This window comes from Octopus sinensis, linkage group LG3 (assembly GCF_006345805.1).
Source record: "Octopus sinensis linkage group LG3, ASM634580v1, whole genome shotgun sequence".
Classification (NCBI taxonomy): domain Eukaryota; kingdom Metazoa; phylum Mollusca; class Cephalopoda; order Octopoda; family Octopodidae; genus Octopus; species Octopus sinensis.
In genome coordinates, this window is record NC_042999.1 from 135,229,375 (window position 1) to 135,243,550 (window position 14,176).

Here is a 14,176-nt window from a genome sequence, read left to right on the forward strand (position 1 = left end):
TAGCAAGTGTCCATTGAGAATTGAATTTTTGACCTGTGATTAATGGTCAAGTACATTGACCAATGCTTTTCATTAAATCATTCTGTATACTATTCTGGTACTGTGTCACCTGAAATTAGATAAGAAGTTCTTATTAATACCACTTGTTTTAATAACCATCACCTTAGAAGAATAAAAGATGTCAACTATGGCAGGATTTGAACTCAGAATATGGGGTAAGGATATTCAAGAATGCAGGGCACTTAGTTCATTTCAGCAAGCTTCAACTGCTATTTTTAAAAGAGAAAATTAATGGCAAACAAGATTTACGTCTTTTAATTGTTTATAAATAATTTTCATTTTTCTTGGCACCACATGATGTCCACTTATTATGTTTTTGTAGGCACAGCCAGTGTGTTGTCGGTTATGGATTGTAAACATGTTACTGTTTATTCTTGTTGCATTCACTCGGTTTGCAAGCATCCCTGTTATATAAACATCTTCAAGCCAGAAGCGCTTTCCATTAAATGATTCTGCATATAATTCTGGTACTATGTCACCTGAAATTAGATAAGCAGTCCCAGACATATAATCAGGAAACTCATTCTTTTGATATTTTGACATGGGTGTGTACCATTTTGATGAACTATCTCTGATTGGTACAACATGTTGAAAAAGTAAACCCATGATAAACCGAGAACGTTTCATGTTCATAAGTGTTTTCTCTAACAATGGAAGATTTATATACATATCATCATCTGTTTTCAACACAAATTTTACTTTACTACATGAAGAACTCACCCAACGCAGATAAGCAATTGACTTTAAAGACAAGTTTCCATAATGATCAATATAGTTCTCTTGTACAATATCACCATATTTTACACTTTCTTCATGAATATCATCTTGAACACCAGGACTATGTGTAACACCTTCAAAAAAAACCATCTTAAAGTTTGAATTGTTCCTAGCATATTGACCCCAAGTCTCTCGTATGGTATTTCGACGCAGTATATTTATTGGGGCTGAACACACAGCAACAAGGATCTGAACGGAGTCAGAACAATTATTTGTCAAATGAATATATGAGAAATAATATGATTGTTGGTTTATGATGAAACCATTTGAAAATGGAAGAAATCGTAACCTCCCTGAAAGTATATTCATGTAGGTTTCTGGATAGATTTGGTACATGAGAATAATGTACACAAAAACGGCTATAATAAATATTGTCATCCATATGAGAATCTTCTTTTTACCTGGAAATAATAAGAAATAAACATTTCATTAATATATATATATATATTATTTTATTAAAGCCAAAAATTCTTCACCAAATTTTTATTCAGAGTTTCTTGACTGCTCATTAGACAGTTATAATACAGACTGGTATGTATTATCACAACTGTCTGAGAAACAGTCACAGGAATCTCTAAGTAACTGTTTGTGAAATTTTTTAGGCTTTAGCAAAATAGTATTTTACTCTACTTTTGGTATTTTAGTTCTATTTTTTCTACCTTGTTTTGCATTTATGTACTTACTTGTGTGTGTGTGTGTGTGTGCATGCATACATATATATTATATCATATTATAATAATATTATTATATCTGCAAGTAGTATTATTATCAAAGTAAGAGTACTCAATACCTACTGTAGAGTAAATATTTCTTTTAACATTTGAAATATTCCTTTATGAAGAGAACATCAGAGGATTACTTTATATGGTTGAAACTTTATGGTAATACAACAGTTACCTCCACCTCACAACAGCAAAAACCTGTTCAAGGGGGAAATTACTCTGAAGGAAAAGTGATAGTGTAGAAATAGATTCTCTAAACCTCCTGCAGACAACTTCTCTAATCCCTGTAGCATAATAAAATGCACTGAATCAGCACTGTATAATGGTTAATACCTGAAAGAGTATCTGACTATAAAGCCCATGTAAAAAAAACAAGCATGACATATTCAACAGCAGAGTTGGCCAGTTTTCTCTGTTGCTGTACATGCTAGATGACAAAAGTCTGTGATGAGAAACATCGCCACCACCACCATGATAAAACTGGCATAATGATGATTTCTTATACACATATATATGTTAGGTTGTTTCTCATGAAATGTCGCATTTTTAATTACTTGTTATTTAAAAACTCAATTATGTATATCTTGCATTTAATCTTGACATTTTTTCTTTCCCAACAATATTGGTATACAAAATTCGTACCTATAGACCTTATGAAAATGATAAGAACCAAACTATGCTGAGTGATTATCTTGTATGAGTACAAAGTGGATCACTTTGCTGCAGAAGCTCTACAGAATATCAAGCGTGCCTTTAGTAATGGTTTTGTTGACATCAGAAATGTTCAAAGATGGGTCCAAAGCTCTCATTCAGGAGATGATAGCCTTAAAAATAAACCAAGGGGTAGGACAAAATCAGTTATTCAGCGTGATGGATCACATGCTTTGGTTGAACAAAATCCAAGAGCAAAGGTTTGAAAACTTTCATCAGAATTCCAAACATTTTGCACAACTGTCTTTGGACACCTGTAAAAATTTGGAAAAGTCAAGAAAACAGATTGGTTTGTTCCACATCAACTGAACGTGATTCAGAAAAACACACCTTGAAGTGTGCTCCTTATTGCTTTCCCGACTGGAAAAAGACCATTTTTGCATCAAATCATTACTTGTGATGAGAAATGGATACTCTTTGACAACAGCAGGAGAACAGGACAGTGATTAGATGCAGGAGAGTCACCTAAACACTGCCCAAACCCACCATTGCTCCCTAAAAAGCTAGTGGTCACTGTATGGTAGTCTGTGAAGGGAGTTATTTATTATCCATTTTTGCGACAAGGAAAAACAGTAACAGCAACATCATATTGCCAGGAAATTGATTATATGTGCGAGAATTTGAAAAAGAAGCAACCCAGACTAGTAAACAGAGATGGCCCAATTTTGCTCCACAACATTGCACGTCCTCACACTCCTCAAGCTATGGTCCAAAAGTTGCAAAGCCTGAATTATGAGATTTTGCAGAATCCTTCCTATTCCCCTGATAATTCTCCTACAGATCATCACTTATTTAAGCATTTGGAGCTTTTCGTAAACAATAAAACAGTCTTAAATATAGAAGAGGTAATTGAAGCATTCGGACAGTTTAACACAGTAAAAGATGAATTTTTTTTTTTAAAGATGGAATATATAACAGAGAAACATTGGGTAAACATCATAAATAAACATGGATCATAGTTTGATTAAATAAATCAGTTCTCTAACACTTCTGAAACATATATATATATCATCATCATCATTTAACATCTTTTTTTTTTTCCATGCTGACAGTTTGACAAGAACAGATGAGGAAAAAGGCTTCATCAGGTTCTATGCTTGCTTTGCATTGGTTTCAACAACTAGATGCCCTTCTTAACACTTAACCAAATGTACTGGGTGCTTTTAATGTAGCATGAGCACTGGTGAGGTCACCAGGTACCCAAGCAGGTGTCTTACTAAAGAGGTGAATACATGGCTTGCCCACCTGTAAAGTGAGAGAGATGTGAGGTTCAGGTACATGACAATGAGACAATAAGCTAGAAGAAGGGAAAAAGTAGATGTGCTGATAAGTCCATTGAGTGAATATAGTGTGACAGATAATTAAAGGTAAGCAATTAGTTAGATGCAGAGGATATCAGTTCAGTGCATGAGGAAGTAAAGAAGATAGGGTGACATAGAAGACTGATGGAAGAGTGATCGTCAGATAATGAGTTGTGGGGAAAGGCTTGATTCTGTTGAGATAGATTGGTCTTCTCAAGCACAATGCCATTCATCTCAATCACTCATCTCTTCTGAGAGGTTGAACATCTTGAGGTTGGTCTTCACCACTTCATGCCATGTCTTCCTAGGTCTACTACTATCACATGTTCCTTCCATATTTACTGACCATACGAGAAGTCTTCTCTCCAACAAACTACGTCTCATGTCTCTTATACCCATTTTTTCTCTAAGCATGCACTTTGTAATGCATACACATTAACATTGCACATCCATCAAAGCATACTTGTTTCATTTCTTTCAAAACTTCCCATGTCCTCTGCATTTACAGCCAAAGTTTCACAGCCATGTATCATTGCTATTCATATGCAAGCACAATACAATTTGCTTTTCATTCTAAAAGAGAGGCCTTCTGTTACCAACAGATGTAAAAGTTCTCTGAACTTTCTCCAACATGGCAGGAGTACACGGTCAGGGTTACGGAGCTCTCTCCTAAGCATTATGAAAAATGCTTAGGAGAGAATCATCAACATTGATTGATGGGCTTAAGGATACCACAGTCAAACTACTTATTATACACCCTGTCAGGTTGCAGACATGGTTGCATTCGCTGGCTCTGCCGAAGAGGTTTTCTGTACTGTCACACACACCCGGGGACAATTCGATTATGGGGCGTATGATCATAGATAGCAAGTAGGAGAATCTGTAGTTGCTAGCAATGTTAGCTCCGCAAACCCTGTATGAGACATTGTATGAAAGTTCAGAATGGCGTTCATAGGCATAGGAGTGGCTGTGTGGTAAGTAGCTTGCTTACCAACCACATGGTTCCGGGTTCAGTCCCACTGCGTGGCACCTTGGACAAGTGTCCTCTACTATAGCCTTGGGCTGACCAAAGCCTTGTGAGTGGATTTGGTAGACAGAAACTGAAAGAAGCCCATCGTATATATGTATATATATATATATATATATATGTGTGTGTGTGTGTGTGTATATGTTTGTGTGTCTGTGTTTGTCTCCCCAACATTGCTTGACAACCGATGCTGGTGTGTTAACGTCCCCGTAACTTAGCGGTTCGGCAAAAGAGATCGATAGAATAAGTACTAGGCTTACAAAGAATAAGTCCTGGGATCGATTTGCTCAACTACAGGCGGTGCTCCAGCATGGCCACAGTCACATGACTGAAACAAGTAAAAGAGTAATGGGTTTGTCCAAGAACCTGGAGTTATCTGTGTAAATGCCCCAAATCGTCTGACAAGCGGTGAGGCATGTGAATCAGTCACCCGCCTTCAACACTCTATGATGAGCCAAAGTGCAAAACTGTTTTTACAGGGGACAAGAGATTAAATTTTAGAACATTCTAGAAAGCCGTATCATGCCACAGCTTCACGCTGATAGGTCAATTCATAGATCAATCATGTGAAACTGGTGATCCACTCGTGGTGTCTAACCAAGTATCTAGTGGTCTGGGTTCGAATCCCTGCCACACCTATACATACATACATACATACATACATACATACATACATCGTAAAACAAAGCTACCAAAAGAGAAAGAATCGCACACCGTTTTGTCCCAAACGCAAATATGCAGATTTTGCATGCACTACTCCAAACGACCAGCACAGTCCACATGTAGTGCAAACGGCAGCAGCTGAGCAAGAATCTTTTTTATGCATAGGGCAAAAGATCGTGCATCAACTGATCTAGTTATATCAAATTAAGAAATTCAAAGTTATGTGCAGCAATATAAGAAAGCAATACGATCGACACATCTTGGATGGTCACCATTGATACCGGCTCAGTTGTCACACCAGTACTCTTATTAAATATTAGAGACCTATTACAACCCAGTAACAGAAGCTAAATTACCTTCGTGAGATACATCGTCGCCTGCAGTCAAGCTCTTTGCATAGCTCTCACTGAAACGCATCTAAGACACGAAATAGCAGCTTCAGAACTATAAAACTATGTTGTATTACAAACTGAGACAAAGGAAAGGAGTCACAGTGGAGTTGCAATGTATATCAGGGAAACCTGATGCTTCAAACCCTTGTAGTGGATCTTGCAAACCCTTCAAACCCTTGTAGTGGATTCGATCCACCACAGCCAAATTTAAATTAACACTGCAACAGAACTTTTCCCACGGTGGAACAATGGTTTTTCTCTGACAGCAGTTTTACATTTTCCAGATGCCTTTAGCTAGGCTGAAATAATGTCTTCACCACTTGACCCTTTCTAACCTCTTCTACTTCACCAAAAGCTAGAATAGAGATAACAAGAACACCAACTAAATCTATTGTTCTCAATGATATATCTATCCTTCTGGATAGTTATAAAAGCAAGAACACCCCAAGCAAAAATCAATCGGTGACGATTCAACGAGTCCAGTCAGCCGGTGACGACTCAACCAGTTAGTCACTCCGGTGACAACGAAGTCTGGTTGACCAGCTAGAACCTTGGTCTGAGGGAGAAGTGAAGTTTACTGTCAGTAACTGTGAGACAACACCCTACAACTCTCACTAGCTCTAATTCTATTCTCTTACAACATCATTCTATCTCTCTCCGAAATCTCTATATCTATAAACGGCAAAATGTTTGTGTATCTGTGTGTCCTTTATACAAATCCACAGTTTTTCACGTAAAAGGCTCACATTTTCTATGGGCTTTCAAAAATGTCTGAGGGTGGTCGTGAAGATCTTTTCATTTCCCCAGTCATCCCAGAAAGCCATTAAAAAATTTATAAACCGACCCCTTATGCCCATAAGTTATGGGCATATCCATTCAAAATCGCTAAAACATAGAAATTTGTACGCGGTGTGTGCGTACAGCTAGATATGCCAATAGACAGCCAGCTGTTTTTTGATTGGACAGAGATAATTTTACTCTTGGCAGTTGAATGCGCGTGCGCATTTGCAGACAGTCTGTATGACTCAGCTCATTTTTGTGTCTTGCGAAGACGCGTTATCACGTGTTTTAGCTTTCAAACCTGCACGCTTTTTCGATTTGAGAAATGCAGGGAATAATTAACGAGTTGGGATCCCCAAAGCTACATTCCTCAATGGTCCTTAATCCAATGCAGTCGTCCTCCTCCGAAACAAACCCGCCATGCACATCTCCACAGCCATGTCATTTAGAACCCCTAGGATGTGTTAGTGATAGATCGGGATTAGAAGCTGCCTATTAGAGGCTCCCTAGCCCTCTTCCGTAAGGTTAGTCTAGGTTTTAGTTGAAGGCTTAGTTGTGTTCCGAACCTAACCTCCTCCGTTTCAGTGGATCGGGAGCCCAATTAGCCTTCCAGCGAAAAGGCATACCTATTATTTATACCTTAGTTAACCTTGATGTCTTTAGTGCGTCATGAACTATTTACTTTACTGCGTTACTTGCTTCAAAGCGTGATACTCATAAAATCACTTTGAATGCTGTTTTTTTGTGCTCTAATTGCTCTGCCTTTTCGCCGGAATCAGCACTTTTCTTCCCACCATTGCTATTCACTCATAGGACGAGGGGGTTAAGTGAGGGGGGGTGTCAAAAGGGCTGACATGTGCAACTTGATCATCTCTGCCAGTCAAACTCCCAACCTATGCGTTTCTGTAGCGAGACTGATTGCGCAGAACTGGGTTGGGTTTGTAAAACCAAAACTCAACAAACGAGATTTATGTGTATTTTCAAAATCATGCGCATGCTTGATTAGATGCAGGAGAGTCACCTTAACACTGCCCAAACCCACCATTGCTCCCTAAAAAGCTAGTGGTCACTGTATAGTAGTCTGTGAAGGGAGTCATTTATTACTCATTTTTGCAACAAGGAAAAACATATATACGACCGTACGTAAGGAGTTGATGACAAATGTCTCCTTTTTGTACACCGCACGGTCGTCCCTAACAAAATATAAGCCAAATACATAATATAGAATACAGTGCCAAAAGGAATAAATGAGGACAACAAACCGTTCTACTGTTTGAAAGAAGAGATTTTATTTACACAGTGTACAAAGTGAAAGTGTTGTGAGTGCTAGCGTAGTGTTGTGTATGAATGCGTGCGCATAGTATTTGCGTCTGTGTGTTCGTGTGTGCGACAGATACAAATAAGGTGAATGCGTATAACAGAAATACAGAATACAGAGCATAAGATAAGTTCTCAGCATATTGAGTTAAGATGGAATTAGTTTACCAGTTCATGAGGTACACAATAGTAAGTTCTATAACAAGATGTTGCCGGTCAGTTGGCAGAGGCCGGTTACTACACGTGTAGAAGTTGTGGCCTCAATGCCATGCACGAGTCTCTTGATATAGATAGTTCTTTCAGGTAGACTGACTGTTTCTTCTCGGTGAAAGATTTACGCAAACAGCGTGGAGTTAAACCTGTGCGAATGTTGATGTGTACATGTTGTTGTCGACGGAGATGAAGACGATGTAAAGTTGAAGTACGACGATGATGATGATGGCGGCGGAGATGGAGAACGTCCTGTCGGTCGCTGGGGTATAATAGCGTCTTCATGACTGGAGCAGTAGCATGGTTGGCTAGCTGGTCGTCTGTCGCTGGAACTGGAACATAGCTGAGTAGCTCTGTGGTCAGTGACTAGACCTTGAAAGGTCTAAAGTCGAAAGATGTAGAATAGTGAAAGCTGGCTAATTTACAGGGTTAAAATAGCTAAAACGAAGCAGGCCTTATCCGAAGGCCGTGATTGGTTGGCTTTACACACTGGCGCGAAATAAGTAGAGAGACAAACTGCGCTAGATGCCAACCAATCAGATCAGTGGACACAACAGGGTCAAACTAGCCAAAGGTGGTTGTAATCTCAAACGAGATCATTCCTAACGTGTCTCTCAAACGGTGAGGATATCAGATACGCTACACTATTTTGCGGCCAAATTCGAGTTTTTCGCTTTTTTCTGCCTCCTTTTTTGTCCGACTATTGGCATGTGCACAGTCCCGCTAATTTTCCATGATTATGCCGTTCCAGGTGTGAAAACCGAAGTCCAATGAATATTAATTACTCTCATAAAAAGCTCCAACTAGCTCATAAACAACAAAACTGGCCCGGGCTGAAATGTGATAATGCAGAGAACACAAACATCACTTCGCATGCTTTTGGATTTATCATAACCTGCTCGTCGAGGCAAGGTATTGTAACGTACGGTAAATAAATATTCCCTTAAAAACTTCATGCATTGTTCATCTTTCACATCTCACAACTTGCCGTTATAACAACAAATTTTTATCGTTACAACTGCTGACTCCGACATTTCATATTATTATGTACTTAATCAACCCTAACCGTTACAATTGGCGACCCTCGACTTCAACTAAAACTTTATCGACTCACCCTGTTGTCATACTTAAGCTCAATATGTAATACTAATTGTACATATAAAACAACTTGAGATAGTTGTATGTACAAGTTTGAAAACTGCCTCACAAAAATAGAAGTTCTCGCCAAATTTGAACAACACATCGGTGTACTTCTTATGAGAGACTTCACCTTGCACAACATGGGATGACCCAAGTGCCTTTCTCTCTCAGGAATGATGCTGTGCAAATAAGAACAAGTGGAGTCCTTGCTCAACCTCACCAATAAATTATTCCAGGAGCAAGCAGTGCCCCAACCAACCAGGGGAAACAGTTCACTGGATCTCAGCTTCCCCCAAAAAATACAGATCTCATCCATCATGTAAAAATGATACCAACGCTAGTCTCGGGTTACAACGTAGGGGAGCTGGTCATATATCGATCAAAGGAAACCGAAGACACCAGCTTGCGTGTCTAAACACCCAAAATCTATCCTGTCTGAACTTCCATAAAGCAAAAAGAGATCTGTCTCTCCATACCAGAGATCAACATGAAACTTAAATAATTCATTTCTGTAATGCAAGTCATATGCCACAAATTTGATCCTGAGAGAAAAGCCACAGTACAGAAAAACAACATTCCCTGAGAGAGGAAAGTTCTTATGAGACGACGTACAAAGATTGCAAACCGCCTAAATAAACAATTTAAGCGTCACTAGAAAGTGAGAAAAACCTGTAACACCCCCATGAAAAAGAGCGAGTATACAGAGAAGTGTGGGTAATAGGAAATATAAAATTAATCCCTAAAAGCTTCTTTAAATTTGCCAAAGGAACAGCTTCAGTACATTGAAGGGTAATGATGCTTTCCTAGAAAGACAGTTCCCTCAGAGCAAACCCAATGAGTTTAAGTGAAACACTGAATGAACAATTCAAGTGTTTCGTCTCCCTAGGATACATGCAAGTAAACAAACCGGCAGAGTTCTTTGCAATACGGATGTAAAAAGGCATAGTCGGAAAAACTAGGAGAATGGCTGCAGATTCTCTAAAAGAAGTCGGGCAGTAGTAACCAACCTATCAGGGCTACTTAAATGGAAACAGACACAGTGAGTGGTGTTCCACAGGGCACTGTCTTGGGACTGTTGTTCTTCATAATGACCTATGTGAATCATAATGCATTGTTTCATATGTATATTACAAACCGAATAACAATATGCAGACGACTAGTGAGATGGATTCTTTGACCATTCAGAACGAGAAAATAAGAAACTATATTGGTCCTATACAGGACATTTATTCTCAGCTGTCCACACTTTTATTCTCAACTATAGTCGTCATCGACTTATATATGCTAGAATGAATATGATGTTTTGTAGACTTGGCAATCTGTCGTCATTTGAACAATGAAGATGGAGGAGCAATATTTCTGTGAAATTCCGTTTTAAACTTATACGAGATGTTTCTAATGTTACAACAGACCCATGTGGGGAGGATTGTTTGGGCAGTTTGCAATCCAGCCGGTGATACCAGCATTTTAAATTGGGTGGGGGATATCCACCAAAAATGATCCCAAATATGGATGACCTTCCATGACAACAAACGGTGGTAACTTTGCACAAGTACATGCTTGTGATAGTAAAAATCAGCACCTGATTATTTGTGAATTTTCCAAAGACCTAAGAATTCATGCTACATGATTTAAAAAGAAAAAAACTGAAGATACATTGTGTTGTCAAAAAATTCTGCTGACAACTGAACAAATAGTCTGTCAGGAGCCGTTTGATTGTTTCAAATACCACTGAAAACATTCTGAAAAGTGGCGTAACAGAATAATAGATGATGAAATGTACGTACAGCGACGATATATTGAAATAAAAGAAAAACAGTCGTTGCACAGCGTTAAGATGACCATTACCACGACCAAAAAATTGAAAAACCAAAAAAAAAAAAAAGAAATGGGAGAAAAGAAGAAAAGCCCATCCGAGTCTCTGAAATGTGTATGTTAGTGTAACGAAGAGGTCCGAAATCTGACGATGATGGAGTCATCGGACATAACTGATGATGATGATGATGATGATGATGATGATGATGATTCTTGCAGAGTATGTCTTCTTGTTGAGAAGTGTGTAACTCAAAGGCGAAGTTTCAAACAACATGATTTATTTTCTTTACATTTACAATTATAAATCAACCACATCGGATCGATGAAAATCAACATAATTTTAACTATGCATTTGTTGACAATCTACTTAGCCTTGTGAAATTATTACTGAGGAAATGGTATGTGACAGATGGGATAGAAAGGGTAATCTGTAAATGTGGAAGACATGACAATTAGATTAATCAAGTGTGAGAAGATGAATGTCAGTGTGAAAGAAATAAGTGGGAGAGAAAAGAGAGATGCTAATAAGTAGTTTTCGTTTGACCCAGAGACGTCGTTTCTCGTTCAGCCCCCAAACCGTCTGCAACAGGCTGTCACGATCGCAACCAAGGAACAGACCCCTTTGGCTGGTCAGCTGGTCGTATTTATAACAGTCTGTAGTCGATAGAAAGATGGACAAACCTTAGCTAGATATTCAATTTAGATCCGGTTCATCTGAACTTAATTTCATCTAGTTGGTCATTAAAAACTCATCAGTCATTGTTTCAATTGACAGGACAAAAAAAGTTTTTCCTGCCGCAAACTGATTTGGCGGGCGAAAGTGCGACCAGTAAATTCTGAGATGCGGTTTCAAATGCCAGGCGACAGAACTGATATTCGTTCTTTACATTATGTTTATAGTCTCTTTCTGATGGGGATGGGTCGTTCACCAAGAGTTTGTTCCGCATGGTCAGGTGATCAATAAAAATTTTACTCGGATACCTTGAGGTGTTGAGGACATATACAACCGCCCTACACTTTGGAATTGACTCCTGTGAACATTTTTTTTGTCTCTTAAATTTGAAATCTACCCTAAATGATCGCTAGTTACCAACATTATGTGAGATCGAATAAAATTCGCTACAATGACGTATCACTCTTGAAAATGCATTCCAAAAGTGTGTATGTGTGGGGGAAAACGTTGGGATCGGTGTATTATTAACTGAGGAGGGAACTAATTTGAAGAAGACAAGTCTAACTAAATTAGGTAGTTAAGCAAGAGAGTTCTATTCATTTATTTTTAAGAAAGACTGATTCGACTTTGAACATGTCTCATGAATGTGCGTCTATTTATTTTGCGGTTTCCGAACTTCACGATTCCGGCCTCTTACGCGCGCGCACACATAATTTCTATAAAGAAGAAGCGACTTATGCTTGGTTTGGCTTCTACAGACTGAAACGAATCTTTCTTTTTTTCATAATCCCATTCCCAATTTTCTTAATCGTTAATAATTATCTCATAGACCTAGATTCCCAGAAGTTCAAAACAAATCTCTGAAAAATGTTTTATAAAACAAAGACAAAGGCACAGAGACAGGAATGGGCAAGGTCCGAAACTCCGCAATGCTTTTCAAGAGAAGAATAAAAGTGTTAAATGAAATTTATGCGTTTAATTAAAACTCTTGTGAAAAGTTGTCTGATTAGTTCTTCAGTTTCATGGTTGGTTAGGTTATTTATTAATTTAGTATCTTGTAACAGCCAAATCTCTCTGGACAGATAACCAGTCGTCTCAAAATAAAAAAAATTTAAATTGTTGAATATGGGCAATACTTCAAATTACAGTTATAAACTAATAAAGAAAAAAAGGCAAGCAAAATACAAACGTCGTTAAATTTTCTAATGCTTATTTAATAGCTATTTGATAAATAATTTCAAGTGATAAATGATTTATATATAATTATATAAAATGTATATTTACTAGGAACGGTAATGTTTAAGCCACCGACTCTTTGCAAGAGTTATACGCAAAGTTTCTTATTTCCATCCCTTATACAAGAGTTTAATCGAGTCACAACTATTTCGAATCAAAGAATACAAGAATGCATATTTATACAAATATTTTTATATTTACTTTTGAATTCAAGGCTATTATGAAAGATCCCCAAATACACAAGATCCTAGATACACAATATTTGAAATAACACAAAGAATTTTAAAAACTACTGGGTCTGCTTGGACAGGTGCTAAGTTCTAAACAACACAACGACGGAATCGCGACGTTGTCGCTCGACCTACCAGAAATAGCTGCCAAATCCTTCAAATCATACTTCAACATCTCATACAAGAAAAGGTCACACGAAAGAATAGTCTAAGACATTCTTAAAAAAGACAGAATGGGACAAATACTAAGGTTACAAAGATAAATGAAGGAACACTCAATCTAAAAACATAAACTATGAAAACTTTCTGACCATTTTCTTATAATATGCAACATGGATCTACTTACCGATAACTCCTCCTGGCATGGTAAACGGCATTTTCTTAAGGGAAAATTAACAGTAGACCTATCTCTGAGAGATAGTGAGGTAGTCTGCGATCGAATCACGGAATCAAATCATGGAGAAGGATAAATGTTGAAATTTCTTTTGTATTGTAGCCGTTTAAAAAAAAAAAAATTATGTCCAACAGTAGCAGCATCGACTTTTCATTCTTGGAAACTCTGCGAAGGGAATAGGCACCGTCAGGACCAATAAAATAAAAGCTATCTAATCATAGTTACTAAAGTAAATGAGTAAAAGATTAAAGTAAGAAAACAAATCCTGAAAAAGATACGCCGTATGTAACAAAACGAAATATGTTACTTAGAGAGTTAATAATTCAATTAGTGATGAGGCGAGGGGACGGTGAGAAAAAAAGGAGTGATAAAAGTTTAAGCAGAAGCTATGAAGAATCACCGGTGTTATCTTCTTCCTCATTTCTTTCTCTTTCTCAGCATCTTCCAACCTATTTATCTCGTAATATGGCCGAGAGAAAATATCAACACACTAAATATGAGTAGAGTAACACATGTAATATAATGAGTTGAAAAACTTCGTTGAACTGAAATTCTTGCCATCACAAATCCTTGAAAATAAATGTATTAATCTACGTTTTATGTATTAAATTCCTTAATGTGTGGTTAGTCGCCTTAATTTTGTACTTAGGTAATTAAATATATAATTGCGTAGATTATATATTTATATATACTTTTCTACTCTAGGCACAAGGCCCGAAATTTTGGGG

The 14,176-nt window shown here is 37.7% G+C and overlaps 1 protein-coding gene across 2 annotated transcripts; it reads right to left on the reverse strand.

Annotated features, from left to right (window-relative positions):
- Positions 1-137: 137 nt before the first annotated feature.
- On the reverse strand, positions 138-14,176 carry LOC115209952 (beta-1,3-galactosyltransferase 1-like). Of its 2 annotated transcripts, none has more exons than XM_036501356.1 (2): positions 13,401-14,176; positions 138-1,238 (listed from the first exon to the last, which is right to left on the reverse strand). In XM_036501356.1, exons 1-2 carry the CDS (start codon positions 13,429-13,431, stop codon positions 289-291), a joined length of 981 nt encoding a protein of 326 aa, XP_036357249.1. In that variant the 5' UTR covers positions 13,432-14,176; the 3' UTR covers positions 138-288. The 2 variants fall into 2 exon arrangements, with proteins under 2 accessions (XP_036357249.1, XP_029634450.2); XM_029778590.2 differs by lacking the exon at positions 13,401-14,176 and adding an exon at positions 1,893-1,981.